General features: G+C 37.8%; 4 protein-coding genes across 11 annotated transcripts in view; 2 read left to right on the top strand and 2 right to left on the bottom strand.

The window, feature by feature from the left end:
- The first annotated feature begins 144 nt into the window (after nucleotides 1–144).
- gpr75 (G protein-coupled receptor 75) lies at nucleotides 145–4097 on the top strand. Its single transcript, XM_081350207.1, has 2 exons — nucleotides 145–391; nucleotides 947–4097. The coding sequence occupies exon 2, from the start codon at nucleotides 1060–1062 to the stop codon at nucleotides 2719–2721; it is 1662 nt and encodes a 553-aa protein (XP_081206333.1). The 5' UTR covers nucleotides 145–391; nucleotides 947–1059; the 3' UTR covers nucleotides 2722–4097.
- erlec1 (endoplasmic reticulum lectin 1) lies at nucleotides 3678–10660 on the bottom strand. Of its 3 annotated transcripts, XM_081350199.1 has the most exons (16): nucleotides 10549–10660; nucleotides 10182–10342; nucleotides 9316–9469; nucleotides 8641–8745; nucleotides 8468–8548; nucleotides 8144–8221; nucleotides 7245–7299; nucleotides 7103–7161; nucleotides 6736–6959; nucleotides 5844–5997; nucleotides 5458–5619; nucleotides 5316–5375; nucleotides 5080–5204; nucleotides 4893–4970; nucleotides 4729–4804; nucleotides 3678–4554 (listed from the first exon to the last, which is right to left on the bottom strand). In XM_081350199.1, the coding sequence occupies exons 1-16, from the start codon at nucleotides 10654–10656 to the stop codon at nucleotides 4483–4485; spliced, it is 1752 nt and encodes a 583-aa protein (XP_081206325.1). In that variant the 5' UTR covers nucleotides 10657–10660; the 3' UTR covers nucleotides 3678–4482. The 3 variants fall into 3 exon arrangements, with proteins under 3 accessions (XP_081206325.1, XP_081206326.1, XP_081206327.1); XM_081350200.1 differs by lacking the exons at nucleotides 10182–10342; nucleotides 10549–10660 and adding an exon at nucleotides 9560–9642; XM_081350201.1 differs by lacking the exons at nucleotides 10182–10342; nucleotides 10549–10660 and having other exon boundaries at nucleotides 7245–7296; nucleotides 9316–9577.
- Nucleotides 10661–13370: 2710 nt separating this feature from the next.
- agpat4 (1-acylglycerol-3-phosphate O-acyltransferase 4 (lysophosphatidic acid acyltransferase, delta)) lies at nucleotides 13371–22235 on the top strand. Of its 2 annotated transcripts, XM_081350197.1 has the most exons (10): nucleotides 13491–13679; nucleotides 15908–16126; nucleotides 16558–16727; nucleotides 17161–17322; nucleotides 17501–17654; nucleotides 17847–17949; nucleotides 18188–18263; nucleotides 19153–19351; nucleotides 19574–19596; nucleotides 20976–21246. In XM_081350197.1, the coding sequence occupies exons 2-10, from the start codon at nucleotides 15949–15951 to the stop codon at nucleotides 20997–20999; spliced, it is 1089 nt and encodes a 362-aa protein (XP_081206323.1). In that variant the 5' UTR covers nucleotides 13491–13679; nucleotides 15908–15948; the 3' UTR covers nucleotides 21000–21246. The 2 variants fall into 2 exon arrangements, with proteins under 2 accessions (XP_081206322.1, XP_081206323.1); XM_081350196.1 differs by lacking the exon at nucleotides 19574–19596 and having other exon boundaries at nucleotides 13371–13679; nucleotides 20976–22235.
- map3k4 (mitogen-activated protein kinase kinase kinase 4) overlaps nucleotides 21684–22711 on the bottom strand; it is a 40282-nt gene continuing 39254 nt past the window's right edge. For all 5 annotated transcript variants that reach the window (XM_081350191.1, XM_081350194.1, XM_081350192.1 and 2 more), the window contains one exon: nucleotides 21684–22483. In XM_081350191.1, coding sequence (XP_081206317.1) covers nucleotides 22463–22483 — 21 coding nt within the window. In that variant the 3' untranslated portion in view covers nucleotides 21684–22462. The remainder of the gene's footprint in view (nucleotides 22484–22711) is intronic.

Genomic DNA, 22711 nt, shown 5'->3' with positions numbered 1-22711 from the left:
CAATTTAATCAACAATAAGAATCAGACAGACGTGTGTATAAATAAAAACTTAATATAATGGAGTCATGTTTATGATAAAATATCATTCAAATATTATATAAACATTAAATAGATCATTTAATCGCAAACAAAATTAGGCTCTTTGTGCTTCCTGAGTGAGCATCCTGTTCTCGCGGGCACGCGCTTGCTGTCCATTCAAGGGCTTCAATATGTTTCCAGTGAGGCGCGCCCACTCTCCTTCTGCGCATTAAATTCACTTTTTTTTTATTCTCAATTTATGCTGTGATACTCTTTCTCCGCCTAGGATGCTTTTATCGTTCATGTACTTTGGAGATTCATACAAATGTGGAAAACGCGGCGTCGTAAAAATGGCACACATAGGGAATCCATGGTAAGGAATTCATAATTTTTCGGCAAGTGGAGCAAGAAAGCCGCATGATTATTATGTGCGACCTTGTGTATGAACGGTGTATTTGGTATTATAGATATATAGAACGTTTGTTTTAATGGCGCATGACGATTATTTATTTATTTGTGTGTATGTTCTTTGAAAGATGGGGGCTTGATGCATTTTTGACACGATTTTATAGGCGCTGCACATTCACCTGCGGTAATACTCTTAACGGGATAATAAAAGCTTTCAGATACTATGTAGATTGTTGCAAGCATGTAACGTTATTCATCTTAATCGATAGATTTGTATGACGGGAGCGCGCGATGATATCGGGTACAATAGTCATCGTCAGAAAATCCAAATAATGTGTGCATCAAGTGATGATAAAGATATCACATAGATTAAAACGAATTCCTCGAATGGATAAAAAGCCACTTGGCCATTGACATTTTTGTTCATTTACTGAGTTACAATTAGGCCTATCTTATCTTACTCAATGCTTCATATTGTCTACTGCTAATCAATATTTCCTCATCCCTTGTGTCCTTGCAGCAATCCAAAGGGTCTGTCATGAACTAACTGCACAATGGGAGTATTAGCTCGCTCTTGTGTGACCTAAAGGCAAGATGGGCAACACTCTGAGGCTGTGACCACTTTGCATCCCCATGTGTACCATGAACAGCACAGCCTGGCCTTTAGACCTGGCTGAGTTTGTGAAACCTCGGGGCTTCAACAGCTCCCAGAGCCAGTCTGCTTCTGCGAGCGGCTGGGCCTTGATCCACACGGCTACCCTCGCCTCCTGCTCCTTCTTGTTGGTCCTCATATTTTGTCTCGGTTCTTATGGCAACTTGGTAGTCTTCTTGTCCTTCTTCGACCCGGCGTTCCGCAAGTTCCGCACCAACTTTGACTTCATGATCCTCAACCTGTCCTTCTGCGACCTGTTCATTTGCTGCGTCACTGCGCCCATGTTTGCACTGGTGCTCTTTCTGGATGCTGGAGATGCTAACGGCGGAGTGTCCAAAGGCTTCTGCTTTGCCTTCCACCTCACCAGCTCGGGCTTCATCATTATGTCCCTAGAGACGGTGGCTGTGATCGCCCTGCATCGGCTTCGCATGGTCCTGGGTCAGCAGCCCAACCGTACGGCCTCGTTCCCCTGTACTTTGGCCCTCACGGCGCTCTTATGGACCACCAGTTTCACACTGGCGGCGTTGGTCACCTTGCGAGCGTATCCCAGGAGCTCCGGGCCTTGCCTGCCTCACTTTGGTCTTACTGGCAACAAGGCCAAGTTAGTATTGTATGTATACATTGCAGACTTTGCTTTTTGTGTTGGAGTGGTGTCGATTTCCTACCTTATGATCGCTCAGGCTTTGAGGAAGAATGCACAGGTACGGAAGTGTCCCATCATCACGGTTGATGCGACGCGTCCACCTGCTTCTCATCCACCGCTCATCGCAGCTGGTTTTGAGGGTATGCAGTGCACAGTGCAAGTGCCCTCGCTGTACCGCAACCAGACGTACAACAAGCTCCAGCATGTCCAGACGCACCCCTTCACCAGGAGGACCAACCAGCCCCTCGTGCCCGGGGCCGCCACTGGAGCAACCTGCTGCCAGCTGGTCTCCACCGTCAACTTGGCTACGGCCAAGGATTCGAAGGCTGTGGTGACATGCGTGGTGATCGTCATCTCCGTGCTGTTGTGCTGTCTACCACTAGGTATCTCCTTGGCGCAAGATATGGTGTCGCCGGAGAGCAGCTTCGTCCACTACCAGTTCGAGCTCTGCGGATTCGCCCTCATTTTCCTGAAGTCTGGAATCAACCCGTTCGTGTACTCGCGCAACAGTGCTGGTCTGCGTCGCCGTGTGCTCTGCTGCCTCCAGTGGGTGACCTTGGGCTTCCTGTGCTGCAAGCACAAGACACGCCTGCACGCTATGGGCAAGGGAAGTCTGGAAGTCAACCGCAACAAGTCCTCGCACCACGAGACCAACTCGGCGTACATGCTCTCGCCGAAGCCCCTGAGGAAACTGGTTGACCAGGCTTGTGGACCCAGTCACTCCCGGGACAGCATGCCTAGCCCCTGTGCCACCGCTGGACGCAAGCCCCGACCCCCGAGCACATCTACGCCCATCAACACTCGCATAGAGCCCTATTACAGTATCTATAACAGCAGTCCGTCAGCAGCACCAAGCTCCCCCAACAGCCTGCAGCCGGTCAACTCTCAAACCACAGCCTTTGCCAAAAGCTACGTGGCTATGCACTACCACACCCACCAGGAGGCGCTGCAGGACTTTGACAGCACGTCGGCTCATCAGATCCCCATCCCATCGGTGTGAGCTGTGGAACGTCATACTGCTTGCTCAGCATCCAAAGGGGAGCATTTATAGTGTTTGCTTGTGGTTTGCTAGTGGTGTTTTGCTCAAGAGACAATGTGCATCTAGTATCCAATAAAAAGAAAATGGGACTTTTACAACTAGTTGTCGCTTTCCCCAAATTTGTTATTATTGTTTTCTGGACTAAAGGATGTTCTATTTTTACATTGACATGGCATTTTCATGTAATAGTCTTCGCTCAGATAATGTATTTGTGAAACATCCTACATTTTATATATGAACTTATTAAATGTTTTGCAAGTGTATCTTGACACCCTCTTTATGTTTTGAAAGCAGATATTTAATGTATGCTGTAGTTTGCTTTGTCAGTCATATCTTTTTTTTTAGGTATTCACGTCTAAGCAAAGGATGAACGTTATGTAAGAACAGTTCTCTGTGAACAAAGCCTATCCACAGAAAGAGACAGTAGCGCCACCTAGTGTAGGTAAATGGACCTTCTGGCCAGTTCCCAATACTTAGCTGAGGCATGTTTATTTCTCCATAAGAAATATTTTTTTTCTTTGTTGTATTATGAATAATGCCCTAATGATTCTACCCAGGAAAATAATTTTCATTGTAACATAAATTGAAAAAGAAGGAATGTATTTAATTTACACTGCAAAATACTGAAAAAATGGTCCTGTACAAAAATGGGTCTAAACATTCTTATTTCAAAATACATTTTCTTGAGAAGCAAAATGACAACATAATCGTTTTTGATATATAAAAAAAATAAAAAATAAATATCTGCCATCTTGTTTTTCCTTTGAATAAGGTTAATTTTTATTGCCTCATTGGCAGGTTTTTCTTCTTTTTAAGTATAAATAAGTCATTATGCTTCTCAAGTAAATGTACCTTGAGATAAATACTAAGTGTATACATTAATATATGTTATATGGGAGTATGAATCTTTTCTGAAATGACTTGAAATCATATTTTATTCAACTGAACATGTGCATGCTGAGTAACAACCAGCATTGCAGTCAATGCAATGAAATAATCTGTCTTGATATACATTTGTTTAAGAGGAGCCCTTCACCAAATACAATGCACACTATTACTTACCAGAGGAAACTTACCAGAGGAAATCTTAGAAAAACATGAGTGATTACATTTAAGTGAGGGTAATCAAAAATACTGTACATAACTCAATGACCCTTGATTTCCAAAAAAAAAAAAAGTTTAATTACATTCAATTTCCTTTGCATATAAGACAGTGTATTTCCATTGCAGTTTGCATTGACCAATGACTTCTTCAGTCACTTTTAAAAACTTTATAATAACCATCTCCAGCTGCACAGTGTTAATGGGAAGTTGGACAAAATAAATAATGTATACTTAAAACAGCTGACCATCTTGTAAATTAATTGATTAACAGAACAAATGAATCATTTGATTAGATTTTAAAGAACTGCCAGCCATCTAAATGTTACAAAGCATGAAAAAAAAAGGTCAACAGGTTTGAGATTTGTCGATAAAACGTTGAGAATTCAGTCCTAGCTGCATCTCCAGGTTTAAAAGTTTCCCCAAATCTCCTTAAGTCTTCACAAGAGAAAGTGCAGTCAGTGAGGGACTTTCTCAAAAGGTTGAGGTCTGAGGTTCAGCATGTCCATGTTATCATGATCTATTGAACCAGACTTTATCTCTCCCTCTGAGCATCTTCTTCTGTATTGTTCATTCTTTAAGCAACTGTTCATTCCTCCATCTCGGTACCAATCATGCAGGCTAGCTAGGGATTGAAAGAAAACCATTTTCATCTGCAGTGTCCAAGATCTTGCATATTACAGGAGACTCAACCTGTGGCAGAATGATAATCAGGATAAGGGTTATTCAAATGAAACAATCTCTTTCTGTAACATTTAGCATTAATATCAAAACACAAAGTGCTCATCACTGTAAACATCTAGGGCAGCATAATTATTAAAATCAAAACTGCAGTCAAATCTCAATGTCATTCTGTTTGCCACTCACCCCAAGAATATACTGACAGGTCTGAGGTTCCAGCATGTAAACTGTAACAGCATGAGGAGAGTCTGACTCCTTACACCTGAGACAGAACGGGTAGGTGAGGTGTTAGTGGCGGCATTCACAAAACAGGAAAAATCACATGGCATCATGACGTGTGGGTAACTCACTTAAGCTTGACTACAACCTGTCTCGGTTTCCCTGTTAGGTCGCAAACATCTCCATGGCCATAAAAGTGAGAAACGATCCTGATGAGGAATCAGCAAGACAACATACATGAATTATTCAAATCTGTAACATATATATACACACAGTATATATAAACAAATAAATGCTCCCTTGAATGTGAGGTCATACTTGACTTTCTGCACTCCATCGTCTTTTAAATAATAAGATCGTGCCACGTTTTTCTTGGCCCAGTTCATGTGATCCTCAGTGTTCCAGCTGCCCACCACCACAATGTTCTTCCCTTGCTCTTTATCCTTCAACCAAAAGCACAACATGCAATTTACCATCTCTCATAATCCAAACATTTACACTATACTGGAAACTGTTATATCTTCGAAATAATTCAATGATTTCACAACTCTTACCTCATGATACTGGTGTACATGCTTTCCATAACAAAATTCATACTTCCACCATCCAACCCCCTAGACAGAAACAAAAATATGTTGAGCAGGGAACCCAACTAAAAGATCAACAGAAACAGAAGAGAAATCTATCCATCCTCACCCCGTGCAGACAGTACGAGCCGCTCAGAAACTCCTTGATCAGCTGTTCATCAGTTAGACGAGAGATGTGAGTGGTGCCAACGGTGACCTGGGCTTGGCCGCCCACTGTCAGGGGCTTATGGGTAGAGGTATACGCCTCTTCCTTCACTGGAGGTTTGTCCTCCTTAGCAAAGGAGACAAAGAGAGTATTACATTTTTAAGCATTTGTACATCAATATAATTTACATAAAGAACCGTTTTTTTTTCATACAACATTTTTCATATAATTGTTAATGTCCTTTAATACAGACCAACTTGAAGAGTATTTTTCAATTATTCATTACCACCCCCATATTCCCTAAGTGGGTTGGTGTAAATGCAGAAGATAAAGGGCAGGTCCAGACTCACCCTGGATCCCCTCAAGTCCCGTTCGATGCTTGAGCTGAACGGTGGTTTGAGCAGCTCTTCCTGTTCACGATCCAGCTGGGTCAGACTCTGAGGTCTGAGAGGGGAACCACCCAGAGCCTGACAAAAGATGTCGTTCACTGGGGAGGACTTGAACCTGAGGAGAAGTGTCACAAAGGACTAAAACTGCGAACAACGTTTTTCGTCGAAACAAATACTGTTGGTCTCGGAGCACAATGAACATATAAAGCCAGAACACATTACAATGAGTGAAATCTATATCATCATATCGGTCGCATTTTGAATTAAATTGATTGAAAATAGTGTTAAATGGGTTTATCTTGCTTTAAAGCATGTGAAAGAGCATCTAAGTGCTTTATAATTTCACTTGCTGTATGAAAAGACTGTGTCTGTGATTTGCTTCACTAGTTCCTTTGTTTCTTGGTGAGAACAGGTTTTATGCAATTATCATATTTCATTGACACAATGAATTAATAACTAATATTAATGCACTTATTTTGTAGGAGGATAAACTATGTGAACTGTGTGTATGTACGTGTATGTATGCATATATGTGTATATAAATATATATATATTATTTTGCTTTCTAAACTACATTATAAGTAAGGGAAATATAATCATACTTGACTTTCTGTGCTCCATCATCTTTCAAATGATAAGTTTCACTTTTTCCTTTGATTCTTTGTGAGAACAGGCCTTATGTTATCATATTTTTTGTGATAGTTTGTCCAAGTGATGACATACATATTCACGAGCACATACTAGTCAACAGAAATCAATAACTATTTATTTATGCACTTATTTAGGATAAACTATGAAAAACTGATTTTAAAACTGGAATTCTTGATTGAGCTGAAAGTGTTTGTGTGTGTACCTGTAATTGGGGTGAGGACAGAGGAGAGGTGTGAGCACCACCACTTCATACTGACAGCTGACCACCTCAGCGATTGTGAGGATCTCATGCTTTGCCTCCGGGTGGCAGACGTACAGCACTGTGGTAGTGCGAGGTTCATTCTGTCTCACAGAGCATTCAGTCCCATGTCCCATCTCTACAGGAAAGTATGGCGTGAGCTGACCCTCTATATTCTTTGTTGGCACCTGGGAACCCACAGAGAGTAAAAAAAAATAAAAAAAAAGTATATATATATATATATATATATATATATATATATATATAATTTTTTTTTTTTTTTTTTCATGTCACACACATTTCCCCAGCTGCATATCTAACAGTGACAAACCTCTGTGTCTGTGTCTGATGCTTCTGTTTCAGAGTCTTCGGATTTATCGGTTTCTGATTCTAAGGAGCAGATAAAATACATGAAACAATTGACAGAACATGTAAAGCAAAAAATACCATCTTAAGCTTAAAAATTGCCCAACCTGCACTCTCTTTTTTATTCATGGTCCCCAGATAGTATTCCTGAACGTTGATCTTCTGAGGGACCAGAGACTATTAAGACCACTGAAATGTTTATCTTACTTAGAAATATCTTAAAATACTACAAATGAACTACCATTCAAAAGTTTTGGGGTCAGTAAGGTTTGAAAAAAAAAAGAAAATTCTATATATATAATTTTAAATATATATAGATATAATTTTATTCAGCAAGGAAGCATTAAATTGATCAAAAGGGATAGTAAAGAATTTCACATTGTTACAATTTTTTTTTTTTTTTACATTTTTAGATAATATGATTGATACTATCAATCATATTTCATGTATTTTGTCCCTTGCCAATCATGGTCTCCTAATAATCCCCATCCCCTGAATTGGCTCAATCACTCTCTCTCCTCTCCACCTATTGCTGGTGTGTGGTGAGCGCACTGGTGCCGTTGTACTGTGACTGCCGTTGCATTATCAAAGTGAATGCTGCACACTGGCAGTGGTTGAGGAGAGATTCCCTGATATGATTGTAAAGCACTTTGGGTGTACAGTAGTACATATGAAAGCACTATATAAATGCCTCATTCATTCATACTAATAAGAAATGTTTATTAATCACAAAATTTGCATATTTAAAATAATCTCTGAAGAATCTGAATAAATGACATTTTAAGATATATTTAAATAGAAAACAGTTATTTTAAATTGAAATACCATTTCACAATATTACTGATTCTACTGTATTTTTGATCAAATAAATGCAGCCTTGGTGATTATAAGAGACATCTTTCACAAACTTTTGAGTGGTAATGTACGCATTTCTAACATAATATAAGGAACGTTATAAGGATCTGCCATGTTCTTTAACAGAATACATCAAAAACAGTGCTTTTACCTGCCCCGTCTCCTTCTCCTCATGGTACTGCCGTACATGCTTCCCATGGCACACTTCATATGTCCAGTATGACTCGATCTGCAAGACACACATGTTGATTGTAGCAACAATAAAAGTACATCATATGACTAGGAAAAGGTCAACAAAAGCAAAGCAACATAATATCTCATTTTGTTGATTTATTCAAACATTTTTCCTTTTGTTAAAACAAGCTCAATTCTCTTTTTCTAATTTTGGGGGGAAATGTGACCAAGACATATGTGAGAGTCAAGCATATTTATAAAGTCAGACTCAGATATACAGAAAGTGAGACCTGAAACTCACTCTGTAGGAGCAGCTGCTCTGTTTGAATAACGGCTCCAGTAGCATGGCTGGACTCGGTCCGCTATACTCCTTCACATCACCCTTCAAAAGAAATTGATCAAATAAAACTAAACTAAATGATAGAATAGCTTCAGATAATAGTAATTTAAAAAAATTGCCATGCATAACCACACCTCCTGATTGCTGGACAAAGATGGCAATAAACACTTGTACTTTTCTTTTTCCGCAGTTGTCATGATAACATAGTTATCTTTTCTGTACAGGCCTCCAGATGTTGACTGTGGAAATAAGGGATATTACTGCATATTTCAATAACAAAATCCATGCCCAAAGTACCAAAGAAATAAACCAGACAGTTATACTTGTTGCAGTTTATATACTTTAATACTACATAATGCTGTTGGAGAGAATACTAATAGGGATAGTTCACCCCAAAATGAAGTTTGCTCCAAATCTGTAGGGGTTTCTTTAATTCTGTTGGCATCCAGACAGTTGATGGCACCCACTGACTTCCATAGTAGAAAAAAATACTATTGAAGTCAATGGGTGCCGTCAACTGTCTGGTTACCAACATTCTTTAAAAATACCTTCTTTTGTGTTCAGCAGAAGAGAGAAACTCAAACAGGTTTGGAACAACATGAAGGTGAGTAAATGATGGCAACATATTCATTTTGGGGTGAACTATCCCTTTAACACACTACAAGACAGTTCAAAACAAAACAGGACACGTCCAGCTGTTATGAAGCGACCTTAGCCAACAAGCTGACAATTAAACACAGCAGATTATGTTAGGTTGTATTTACAGCTGTCATGCGAAGTATCTGAGTTTATTAGATGTTTGGACTCACCAGGGTGAAGTCTGATCCGGGCCATTTGATTTTGAAGGGGATCTCATCAGAAAACACAGGAGATCCTGCACGATTTGCAGACACTCCGAACCAAATCAAGCCCCAAAACCAGCGCCAAAACACCCCCATCGCCTCCGCTGAGCCTCTGAGAGCGCTATCCGGACATTAGAAAGAGACAGAAGGGAGTGAAGGGTCAGAAACGCAACTACTAGAGGTAATCAGTGAGATCTAATAGATGACTGACTGCACTGCTGATAGTTTGACATGAGTGAAACAGCAGCTTGCCACGTCCATTTCCGGTATCAGACGGAAGTTCCGCTCAACCAATAGCGCGAGGAAGCCGCGCGAGCCGCTGTTTACGCTGAGATACCAACTGAACACTGATTAACCCTCTATTGCATGCATTATTACTTAGACATGGTAAAAAATGTTTTGCATGTTTATATTACTTAACATGAGCTAAATAACAGATATATATAAAAAAAAATCTAAAAAAAAGTTTAAAGGGTGGTCGTTGGTAAATTGTTGCCATATGGCAACAATATGCAATCGTGGAAAGTACCATAAAATCAAAATAAATTAAAAAAAACTAATTTTATTTAAAACAAGACTCAACAAATCCATCTCATACTTAGTGAAATGTTTAAACAAACATTTATACAGTAAAAACATTATATAATTTCAACAGTTATCTGAAATGTCTGGTAATAATAACCAGGAACCTGGAACCTGTCTCACTGAAATACACTATTCATTCATTTCATTCAGTCATTTTTTTGCTGTTTCATTTCATTAAATTCTCTTCATGACTTGTGAAAGTCAGTGAAGCAGAGGAAACCCAAACACTTGGAGCACTTGCTTCTTACAATGCCCTTGCATCCTGGCATTTTGCATCTGCCCTTCTCAGATGCATGCAAGGGCCAGTGGTCTGTGCGGTCTCTGCGGACAGGATCTGGCGGGACAAAGCTTTGGGGCCCTCTTTTATTTTTCCCCACCACAACAGCTTGTGAAGGTCTAATGTTTTTTCCTTTAAAATATAAGCAAAAGTTGTAAACATAGTCTCAGAGTAGTTTCATGCTATGTAAGTCAATGGGACTCCATTAGGTTGAATGCACCAGGACGTTTCCATATTTGCATATAGTTGCCATATGGCAAAAAATGTATTTTAGCATATTACAAAAAACTTATAAAATCAAAACTGAATTTAATGTTAAAAAATTCAAGTTTACTTACCCCAGATACTGATTTAATTTTTTTATTTGATAATTTTTTTTTCAAAATTCTGAATAAAAGGCTATCTTCGGGAGCCCCAGACAGTGATGTTTGCATGTCAATGTCCATGAGCAAAAAGGACTGGCAAACAGGATATCCTGGTCATGTGACCTCATAAATTGTATTTTCTTAAAAGTTAAAGCCCCCTTTTCACAACTAACTGTAAAAAAATAGATTTTATATCACAGCTTTTAAAAAAAATTAAGATAAAGTAATTGTTGCCATATGGCAACGCTATGCAATAGAGGGTTAAGAAAACATTTTTTAAACCTAAAAAATTTAGTAAGATGGTCCATTTGTGCTAACTTAGTCACTAATATTTTAAGAATTCGCACAACTGTATTCATAAGCAAATAATCTCGTAATTTCTCGTCTTTTTTGAGTTACATTTTTCCCCTTACGTTTATAAATGTAGCAGGCCTAATTCATTAATATATTTCTTAAATTATTTTTCTCCAATAATTGAGTGGCAGAATAAGCTCCCATACAGTTTTAAAAAAGCAAAGTCATCACATAGCCTTCCTCTTTACAAAATGTCTCAGAAACCTGATTTATTGCTGTTTTCCAACAAATTAGGACTCAAATAATTCGCCTATCCATATTTGAATTAGTTTGTATCTTGTATGAAAACATAATATTTTGGATGCTGCATGTCACTTTTAGATTAACTTCGACTCAAATATTTTCGGGCTCCCAAATGTCTGTATTTGCTTGCTCTAAAAATAATTTAATTGTATTATTATGCAGCATGATAAATATAAGTGTAGACTAATCGTTTTGAGCTTTTTAACGTGCACCATGCATTTCAATCCTATCTTCTCAAGAGGTATTCTCTGATCTTCTGCTCATCTCTGCTGTCTCAACAGGCTTCAGATAACCTCAGTAATTGCTTACATCAGATTGGGCATCCTTGGTAACTACCATCATATTTCTCCTGGGTCTTCATTCAAAACCATCAAGCAAAAATTGCTCTCAAAGCTGGCATAAATGGGCATGCCATTTTCACATCTGCACCATGCAGGGCCGTTTCTTCACCCACTGGGATTTCAGTGCTTGGGCCCTTACAATACATTTTTCATTTGGTTCTTGCAACACGTATTCCATAAGCAGCCAATTTAATCTGAATAGTCTATTATCCAAAATAATGGCAGGCAAAGATTGGTTTAATTTCCCTTCTAGTGAAGAGGTTGCTATTTCTGTCGACTGTGTCTCACTTAAATAGCCTTTCCACATGGTTTTTGGATTACTGAATAAATTGTAAAATGTATTTTCATGTTATAGCAGGTCTTTTGATGCTTGAAAGGAAAGTAAAGCCAAGAGCTTTGAGTGGAAAGTGGACCTCAGTATTCACGTATGAGCTTTCAATCATAGTGCAATCATGGTAGGCTACATCTTGATGGTTGAATCTTTGTTTCAGAAGCTTTTTTGTGACAAACAGGAAGTATTTCTTGAGGTTTCATCTCTGTACTAATATTTAGGCCATCATTGTGCCTGAATACAAATTCGGACAGCTGTGTTATGAGGCTTTTTGTTAGGACAAGAAAAAAAAAGCATGTTAATTCTTTCTCTATTGCGAAATATATATGTACTAATATTCTATCAAGTGTTTCTCTCCTCAGAAAACATTCCTGTATGTTTCTCTCATAAAAAAAAACTAAACAAAAAAAACAATGAGTTTCTTTTCAACAGTGTTTTCTTCTGTTTCTGAAATAAAGCCCAGCTTAGCCCTTCATATCCAGTAGAGGGCGCAACTGTTCTGATGATTGGGATTGTACAGAAAGAGCTTTATTACCAAGTATGTTTACACATAAAAGCAAGACAAGACAGATACAAAAAAATATAATTAAGTGAATACAAAATTAAAATATATAAAAATATACAAAATACACACTATACAAAATAGACAATATATGTGTATGGGACACTGACAAATAAAGCTTCATAAAAGGTGTTTAAAAAAATCTAAACTGATGCAATGCATATTGTCATGAACAATGTGTTTGAATAAGTTTCAATTGTTAAATAAAATTGAAAGTTTTTAAATTAATTTTGTGACATTTTATGTCAGGCTGTACAGCTAAATAATTGTTTGTATATTTACTGTAGTTGTACCACCTGACATGGAGAGTGTACCAACGTTGAAATCAGCAGTTTTACCAGTATTTGAGAGAGATCTACAAACCTTTTCAATCCACAAGGTCCTCTAATTCTAATACATTACCATGTTTACTGTTATTACCTTGTCAATTCCTAATAAAAGAGCCATTTTAGAAGTTGTGCCACCCTGACATTTGAGAATACATACAGATTGCTGGACTAAAGGTTTTCAATTATCTCATTTATATGGAAAAAAAAATGTATATGAAAGGTTTCGAGCCTAAAATGATGCCATAGTATTTATTTTTTTATTTTTTATTTTATAAGACACCATTTTAAAAAGTTTCCCTATAGTCTGTTCATTTGTTTGGACAGTTGCACCAACTGACATTTTGGGGGTTTAAGATAACAAAAACAAATGTTATTTAAATATACTAAAATGAGTTAAAACTAAATAGGTTTTATATAATAAAGTGATATATGTCATGAATTTAGGAAATAATGCACTTGGACACAAAAATATGCACGTCATGTCATTGACCCATCTACAGATATGTTAATGCAAGGGAATGTAAATAAGAAGTAGCCTATGGTGTGTTAAATAAATATAAGTATAAATAGTACACCCCACGTTTAAGGTTGCCAACGTGCTTGGCAATTATGTTCATCTGCCGGTCAAAGTGAACAGTGTGAAGCAGTGTGAAAGAGTTGGCCTTGGACAGAGCAGAGGAAATGACATAATGACCTTCTGAAGTCACACTGGCCACGCTCCAGCGCTTGAGTCAGTCTTCGCACACACAGGCAGCGTCTCGTCTTGGTGCCTGAGCTGGGTGTGGTCTTTCTCATATTCAGCTCAATATACCAACCTTGAAAACTTAACATCAGCCCGTCCAACTTAAACATCCTTCAGATTCACATCTCTCACGCGCTCACTAATCATCACCATATGATGAGACGACTGCTCTACTACTAACCGCGCGAGCCAGGGACAAAAGGTAATTCTAACACAACAGCGGTTTTGTCTTCTGTTGAAAGATAAAGTGCTGTTCTTTGCATGCGATCCACATGTGCTCGATGTTCTCAATGTCTTTCTGTTCACTCATGCTCAAGGCAAACAAATTGAAACATTTAACTGAAATACAGAAATATGATAGTTTTATTTGATAGTGTAACAAATATACATGTACATCAGATGTTACTAACCGAATCAGTTCTTTAAAAAAATTAAGATACTTTTTTTGTTGGTTAACTGACAGCTGTAGCCTACCTGCTGGTGAGTTTAAGTTTGGGTTGAACTGGTTCTCCAAGGCGCACCCTGTAGTGATTGTAGACCTTTACAGAACAGATTAGTGGTCTCTCTCTCTCTCTCTCTCTCTCTCTCTCTCTCTCTCTCTCTCTCTCTCTCTCTCTCGACTCACAATTTTCGTTCACTCTCTCTCGCTTTTTTCGCTTTTGAAGCGCGTGCCGTCATGTTTGCTCAATTCGGAGACTGACTATCGAACTATAGCTTCAAGACTGGTTTTAAATGACATATACTTGCTTACATTGGTTGAATTTACTGAACGAACACGCACTTTCAATGATCTAATCGATATTTGGAATTTCGATATTATTTTATTAATAGCCTAATTTTATTATTGTAAAAAAAAAAAGATTTCTGAATGATTATGTTTCAGTCACTCTGTGTTGTTAAGGAATCCGTTCAAATAAATTATTCAATTACTCACTTAAAGTGCCAGTTCACCCAAAAATGAAAATTATCCCATTATTTAGGCTACTCACACACAAGCCATAGGTGTATATGACTTTCTTCTTTCAATCAAACATAATCATATATATATATTTAAAAAAAAAATCCTGGCTCTCCCAAGCTTTATAATGGGAGTGAATGGTAGCCTAGTTTTTTAAGCCCAAAAAGGCGCATCCATCCATCATAAAAGTAATCCATACGGTTCTAGGGGGTTAATAAAGGCCTTTTGAAGCAAAGCGATTCGTTTTTGTAAGAAAAATATCCATAATTATAACTAAAATTATAACATGATTTTCATTTTTGGGTGAACTAATCCTTTAACTCACACAATAATCATTTGTTGCCAGGTACTTATTTAATGGGGAATCCTATCAAAGGGTTAAATCAGTGAACGAATTTGAATTAGTGTCATCAATGAACCGATTCAAAAGTCACTGGAATGGATACAAATCCTCACGACCAATGCAAAAAAGTTTTTACATTTTATAAATTAAAAAAATAATCTGGTACATCTCTACACGTTTGACCGCAAATATGTGTAATAGTGACTCAAAGTTCACACTTTTTTCTGACACCAATAGCAGAGCCAAAACACACAGTAGACATACAACCCCATAAGTGACAATGTGACATTTCTGTTTCAGCCTTTGGCCTGTGTCCTGAGAGACTTTCATGTGTAAGAGCTTGCAATAATGATAGGGACAGGATTCATCTTGCTCTTTGTGCAATCCTAATATTCTCCTCAGTTTTCATTGCAAACATTGCTTTTGAATGAACTATTTACTCTTGAAAATGGAGCATCCCGCACATAGCAAGAAAGAGCACATTCCTCACAAAGACGTGAAGCTACTGTCCTGTGCTAGAATTTTTTTTACAAGATTTTATTAACTTGCTAACCAAAACAAACCGAACCACAAACCAAAAGTTTCCTGAGGTTTATTTTTTATCAGATAAAAGGTTCGCTGGCTCAATGATCTGTTCACACAGGTTCTTGAGTCAAAATGGACCACTTTTATGGTGCTTTTTTTGTCTGTTTTTGTTACAAATCTTAACAGCATATTGGTTTGGAAGAACATGAAGGAGAATAAATAATTACACTTTTCCTTTTTTGGTGAACTATCCACGACCATTAGGGAAGCCTTAGGGAAATGTAGATGTAAAAAAAAAAAAAACATTGTAATAACTAAACTATTTACAATTTCTACAACATTCGAGTTGATGTGGAAAAAGAAACCAAAAAAAAAAAAAAAAAACAGGAACTTAATTCCCAGTTGTTGCAACCATGCAATTTGAATATTGGCTCAGGTAGATTTCCATATTTCAATACAGTTTTCACATGTGCACTATATCTTGGGAGGTACCATCCAGCTTTATTTATTAAAACAATCTTCTGGTTAATAAGCTAGAGCTGCCAAAGTTATTTATATTAATCTGTTTTTCTCTCTCTCTCTCTCTCTCTCTCTCTCTGCACAGGTTTTTTTTGGGACAGGTGAAGTCAAGACTACACGATAAGGATGGGAATCATTAAAGTGCTGAAAACTCAGTTGCTGTGCCATCTCATCATCTGTTATGTGTTCCTGGTCAGTGGGTTTATTGTCAACCTGCTGCAGCTTTGTACTCTACCACTGTGGCCTATTAACAAGCAGCTCGCACGCAAGATCAACTGCAGATTGGGGTATTCCATTTCTAGTCGTAAGTCCTGCAAAGCTGTCACCTGTGGGTTCACCTCCAAAGAAAGATACTGTCATAACCAAGCATGATGCAAGCAAGTTTCCAGTATTTATTTTGTCCTCACTGAACTGCATGAAGAGATCAAATCACATAAAATAGTGTCAATAAGTCATGGAAGTCTTGATTATCATGTCCTGGTTCCAATCTGTATTGTACTATTTAGCAAATGGATACATAACCAGAAACCATTATTTCCTGTTTGAAAACCTCAGTGTTGCAATGAGGGTAACAAAACAGGAAGTGCATATTGTAAACTGCCTTAATGTCTATTTACATACATACAAGAATGATTAGCTTGTTGGACTACTGCAGATTCATAATTATGTAAATTCCCTCTGCATTATGAATATATGCATTATAATTCAATTTGTATATTATTTCTGTTTGTTCAGAATTGGTGGCATTGTTGGAGTGGTGGTCTGGGACAGAATGCTCACTTTACACAGATCCGGAAAGCTATTCACTCTATGGCAAAGAAAGCGCCATTGTTGTCCTCAATCATAACTTTGAAATCGATTTTATGGCCGGCTGGACCTTCTGTGAGAGGTTTGGTATTTTAGGGGTAAGAAAAAAACATAACTTTCCCACACATTAACCCTTTAATACCTCGGGTCATTAGTGACCCGATATGAAATTCACTACACTCCTTCATTTAAGTAATACATCAACCGTCTTAGTATTCCTCAATTGATTCATTATAAACAATATAACAAGAAAAAAGAATACAATTATAAAAGATGGCCTGTTTTTCCATACATTTTTTGTAAAAATTGTATTGTGTTAGATATAGACCCGGGTAGCTAAAGACCCGAAGATGTAATAATGATTGGCAAAACATTCATGCATTTAAGGGTTAACAGATGTGTGATTCTAAATGAGAATGATGTTTTTAAACATGAGTATTACTCATTTTTAAGACTCAATATCTTCATTATGTTATAAGACACATATGTTGTGCTGCCACACAACAGTTTTTCATCATATTCTGTTTTCAGAGTTCGAAGGTGTTGGCAAAAAAGGAACTTTCCTTTGTTCCTGTGATTGGCTGGATGTGGTACTTCCTGGAGATTGTCTTCTGCCAAAGGAATTGGGAAGTGGATCGCAAGAAAGTAGTGCAGAGCCTGCGCAACCTTCGTGATTACCCAGAAAACTTTTGGGTATATTTGTAAAAATCTTATTGCACATTGTGCTCTGGTGTCAATGACATTTTATTACATTTCAGATTTCACAGTTTCTTAATGCACAATTAGTTGAAGGAATAGTTCACCTGTTCACCCAAAAATGATTTACTCGCCCGCAAAAGGTGGCTGATGTTCATTTTTGATTCGTCTATAGTTCCTGTTGCACTGTGAGGGCACACGGTTCACAGAAAAGAAGCACAAGATTAGTATGGAGGTGGCAGAGAAGAAAGGCCTCCCCAAACTCAAGTATCACCTTCTTCCTCGGACCAAGGGCTTTTGGATGACGGTCCAGAACCTCAGGGGAAAAGGTGAGAGCTTCTTGGCCATTAAGTAATGACAAACCCGTAACAGCAGTGCTTTTATTGATCTTCCAATGAGTTAAGGCATATCACTCTCTTGATGCTGTTTAAAGGACTGTAAATACATGAAATGAACGTCTTTTTGACAGACAAAGCCTCTAAGGATTTGGCTCTCTGACTTGGTTTGTGTCTCCTCTGTAGTTACTGCTGTGTACGATTCTACACTTAATTTCAGAAACAACGAAATGCCAACTTTACTAGGGGTGCTCAATGGGAAAAAATACCATGCTGATTTATATGTGAGGTAAGAATGAAAGAAACAATCGTTCAGAGTAATTTAACACTGCCCTTCTGCAATATTTAACAACATGTTGTTCATTAAATGCTCTGTGATTATGTCTCCTGCTCTAACAAAGTTCAACATGCAATCTCCATAATCATTTATAAATGTTTTAGTTTCACTTATGAATGCGTTGTGAGTCAAGACCTTAGGTCCTTTGCGAGATCAAGATAAACCATCATGGATTTCCTTGTGTCTGTAGGCGAATTCCTCTGGATTCGGTCCCAGAGGAGGAGTCGGAATGTGCGGCCTGGCTCCACAAACTCTATCAGGAGAAAGTAAGTGCACTACCTGCCTTAGTTGGAGGTGATTTATATAGCATTATTATTATTATTATTCATATTTAGATTTGTTTCAGTATTTTTGTTATTTCAATAATTGTTATGCTTTTGTCAACTTATGTTTTACTTTATTTTTCTCTTTAGCTTTATTTTAGTTTGAGTAATTATAGTACTTAAAGAACTATTTTATTTCAGTATGTTGCCATGGCAACATTCCTTTTTTTATCTAATATTTTATTTCAATTCATTTTTAAAATAGTTGTTTTAGTTGTTAAAATTCTGTCATTAATTACTAACCCTCATGTCGTTCCAAACCCGTTAGACCTTCGTTCATCTTTGTAACACAAATTAAGATTTTTTATGAAATCCGAGAGCTTTCTTATTGGCCGGCTCCTGCGCCAGCAGAAGAAATTGTTGAATAAAGTCGTTAATTTTGTTTTTGCGCACAAAGAGTAGTCTCATCACTTCATAAAATTAAGGTTGAACCACTGTAGTCACATGGACTATTTTAACGATGTCTTTACTACCTTTCTGGGCCTTGAAAGTGGCAAATACTTTGCTGCCTATGGCTGGTTCAGAAAGTTGTATCAAAAAAAATTGTATTTGTGTTCCGAAGATGATCGAAGGTATTACGGGTTTGGAACGACATGAGGGTGAGTAATTAATGACAGAATTTAAATTATTTTTGGGTGAACTAAACCTTTAATAATAAAAACCCTAGTGTTGGTATTAGCATTTCAGTTATTATAAGCTTATTAATATGACAGCCAACTAGAAACTAGCGCTAGTAAAGCAATTGCCCATGAACAGTAGGATGGACAGTTAGAGTAATCAGGGTTGAACATGGAAATTAAGGGATTTTTTGTGTGTGTGTTGTCTCACTCAGGATGAATTCCAAGAGCATTACACACAGACAGGCCGGTTCCCAGGTCCCATTACGAGCCCCCCGCGCCGACCTTGGGCCCTGCTGAACTGGCTGTTCTGGATCTGTTTGCTGGTCTACCCTCTCTTCAGGCTCTTACTGCAACTGCTGCTGTCAGGGTCCATCTCCACCATCGTCTGTACATTTGTCTTCTGTTTTGCAGGTACTTGGCATAAGGGCATGGGCATTTCCTACTGATATAGGTTAGGGTTAGGGTTATATAAAAATGCTATGATATAAAAAAGCTGGTGTAACAAATAGCAAAATAAAGAAATAGACCTTTAAAATTGCAGCAGATATTTTTGTGGTCCAACAACTAAGGAATTATATAATGCTGTTATTTTCCTCCAATCTGTTTTTTCTTTCAAAAAATAAAAATATAAAGGAGGCCGATTAGGTTCTATGGCAGTAAGTATATCAACCATTTCTATCTGGATTTACTGCATGCTGGTCACTTCATAAGTGCATGGATAAATGAAATGTTTATGCATTCAAAGTGCCCTTAAATATCATAGCACGTGTGTGAGAACAGTTTTAGAGATTCATTTCAGCTGTAAAAGTTTCATTGAAACACCAATTGCACACAAAAACAAATCTTGAACTACATGACTTAGTTATACTATGAGAAATCATGTATAATTGATATTTTGTTCAAATGAAGCTTTCATTTCTCCTTTGCTTATTAGTACAGGGTTCCCACACCTGTTGACCAAAGAATTTTCATGATTACTGACAAAAAGTGTTTTAAAATGATTTTGTAGATGATAGCCAAGCGTAACTTGATTCAGAAGTGCTCTAGCATAAATAAAATTTAAAAACATCCACATTCACAAAGTTTTCATGACTTTTCCAGGCTTCAAAATCACAGGCTTAAAATTCCCTGATGTTTCCAGGTTTTTCATGTCTGTGGGAACCCTGTTATTATTATGACAATGATCTAATGCAGCGGTTCTCAACCTTTGACTCGATTACACCCATTGCCCAACACAATATTTGAAGTCCCTCCCATACAAACATTTTCAGCATATTTCTGCTGTAATTGACATACCTGCTTGTTTTCCAACTTTATTATCACCATGTTAAATATTCATTTTGTGATTCTAGAAGATTCATGAAATTTTTTTTCATTAAAAAAAAAAAATTAGGAATGCACCGACATGAAAACTTTGGCCGATACTAATAACCGACATTTCTATATACAGTATACAACCGATATATTGGGTGCTAAATCAAAATTTGTATATAATTTGAGAGCCTGATTACAAAAACAAATCCATTAAAAGCCATGTCCCAAGCACACAATTATAATGTTCTCATTATAATTTTATGTAGCCTTTATGACAGACTTGCGCTGCATGTTGCATGTAACTGTATTTTCCTTTTTGGAAGTGATTCCAATCATATTTCAAGCAATTCAAAACCATCATTGCGAACAGTGTCTCAGCTGAAGGAAATAATCCATTATTTCTCGGCTTTAATACATCGGCCAAATTTTCTTATTGGGCCAATAATGATAACATAAAAAATGAACATATATCAGCTAATACCGATATGGTGGCCGATATATCATGCATCCCTATAGTTAAAGTACTTTTTAGAATTTTAACATATTAATATATTAAAATAATTCAAATATATGTGGCCACCTTAAAAGATTGCAGACACCCCCTGATTGGGAACCACTGATCTAATGAATGATATAGACAGTGCTTGTAGCCCTAGTTTAGTTATGGAGCATGCTAATGTGACTGGCTGTTGCGCTGACCAATTTTTGCTTTTACTTTCAGTGTCAGTTGGAATCCGCTGGATGATCGGACAGACAGAGATTGAGAAGGGTTCAAACTACGGGAATAAAGAGGTGCAGTTGAACAATAACTGAGAGACTGCTGTCACCCACCAGGAAAACAAGATCATGCTACTGTACTTTGATGAGGGCACTTTCACAACAGGAACTGGCATTAGCTAAGTGAAACCACCTTCATAAGTGAAATTTGAGGAACTCGTCACATGAAGCCTTTGGAAAGACATTTAAATCATTAAAAACACTTCTGTCATGACAGCTCTCGGAGTGTTTGGCATGGTAATGGGTATGACAATGTTGTATGTTAGGTCTTGGCGGAATAGATCTGTGACACACTGCTAATACATACACGACAGGCTGCTGTGAGCAAGATGGACCAGCTGCTGCTGTACAATATAGAGTACATGAATTACCCATAGCAGATCTATACAGGTGGAGCTGGGGTAGGTGGAGGGTTTCTGAAAGCGTGCTGCACTGCTAAAGCAAATGCTACCCAAGTATTTGAAGGTTGAGCAGCGAGCTTATTGGCTACTGATACGGTAGGAACCAATCAGCTGCGCCCTATAGATACCGATGTGATTATGAATAGGTGAGTAAAGGGACCTATTAGCCTGCACCATCTAGAGTTTCATGCCAGAACTTTGTATTTCACCATTTATATTTACATGTTTTTAAAGAGACAAGTAGGCCATTTAAAAAACTGTCTGTTTATTAATATTCTTTTTTAAATATTGCAAACACTGTTGGAGGAGCAGAGAACCAGCAGTTGATGCCAACGTAAGAGCATGTTTGTCCACCCGTCCGAGTGCAGCAGCAGAAAGGCAGAGTCAGACTGGCCTCTCCCCTCTCATTGGTTGATTATGCTCTTGTACACCCAGACCGTAAAGGCACAGCGTTGTCCAGCACGAGGCTGAGCCGACGCAACAACTACTTTTAGGCTTAAATATGACTTGTTAACAGTGGGCTCTGCAGCAAGGCAAACAAAAATACCATTTTAAGAAAACAAAAAATTAAAACCTTCTCTACTGTGACTTTCAGCCCCAGGTTTGTATGCTTTCTTCAGTGAACACTCATTGAAATTGTACATACGGTCAATGCCAAACTCTCCCTCCATCTCCCATTCTCTGATACTTTGTGCGGAGAACGTCCCTTGAATTAATGTACTTGGTCTCCTAACATGTATTCCCTGTGACTCATTCACCAAAAAAATGGCTATTAAACTTCAGCTTTACAATATGCTTTGTACAAAGAAAAACCCTAACCCTATTCTTACAGTATGTACATAACACACTCGTCTGAACGACATTTCCATCCCATTTGCTAATGTTACTGTACATGTAAGACTTGCCCTGCTTTAATGTCGCAAGGGGTTCATATTGAGCAGAGCACGTCTGTTTTTCCTTCGTCTTTCCCCATGCCGTGTGAAGTAGTGCTAGCATTTTTGTAAACGTTAAGAGAATGCAGGTCCTCCCATCACTCTTCGTCCGTGCAGACCTGCAATTGAAAAGACTGACATGTTAGTGCCATTTCTATCAACCTCACTCTAGCAGCCAATCAGGTGACAGCATGTGATGGATTGTCTAAGTAAAGTAGTGATGATCCAAAATGATTTTTACACCCAAACCAAAATTAAATTATTAATTTGGCCAGAAACCAAAAGTAAAACGTATTTAATAACTAATACTCGAATCTGAGTTGCATATAAACATTCAAATTGCACAC

This window comes from Scardinius erythrophthalmus (assembly GCF_964197995.2).
Source record: "Scardinius erythrophthalmus genome assembly, chromosome: 21".
Lineage (NCBI taxonomy): Eukaryota > Metazoa > Chordata > Actinopteri > Cypriniformes > Leuciscidae > Scardinius > Scardinius erythrophthalmus.
The sequence above is the reverse complement of the archived record's forward strand: the minus strand, read 5'-3'. Positions and strand labels throughout refer to the sequence as shown.

Bases quoted from the DNA above. Each gene is read 5' to 3' on its own strand.
- erlec1 (XM_081350199.1), bottom strand. From the start codon at position 10,656: ATGGACATTGACATGCAAACATCACTGTCTGGGGCTCCCGAAGATAGC. The intron at 6,960-7,102 runs GTTTGTCACTGT...GTGGGTTCCCAG, and splicing joins CATCAGACACAGACACAGAG to GTGCCAACAAAGAATATAGA. The intron at 4,555-4,728 runs GTGAGTGGCAAA...ATTCTGCCACAG, and splicing joins CCTGTCAGTATATTCTTGGG to GTTGAGTCTCCTGTAATATG.
- agpat4 (XM_081350196.1), top strand. From the start codon at position 15,949: ATGGGAATCATTAAAGTGCTGAAAACTCAGTTGCTGTGCCATCTCATC. The intron at 17,655-17,846 runs GTGAGAGCTTCT...TCTCCTCTGTAG, and splicing joins CCAGAACCTCAGGGGAAAAG to TTACTGCTGTGTACGATTCT. The intron at 18,264-19,152 runs GTAAGTGCACTA...TGTCTCACTCAG, and splicing joins ACAAACTCTATCAGGAGAAA to GATGAATTCCAAGAGCATTA.
- gpr75 (XM_081350207.1), top strand. From the start codon at position 1,060: ATGTGTACCATGAACAGCACAGCCTGGCCTTTAGACCTGGCTGAGTTT.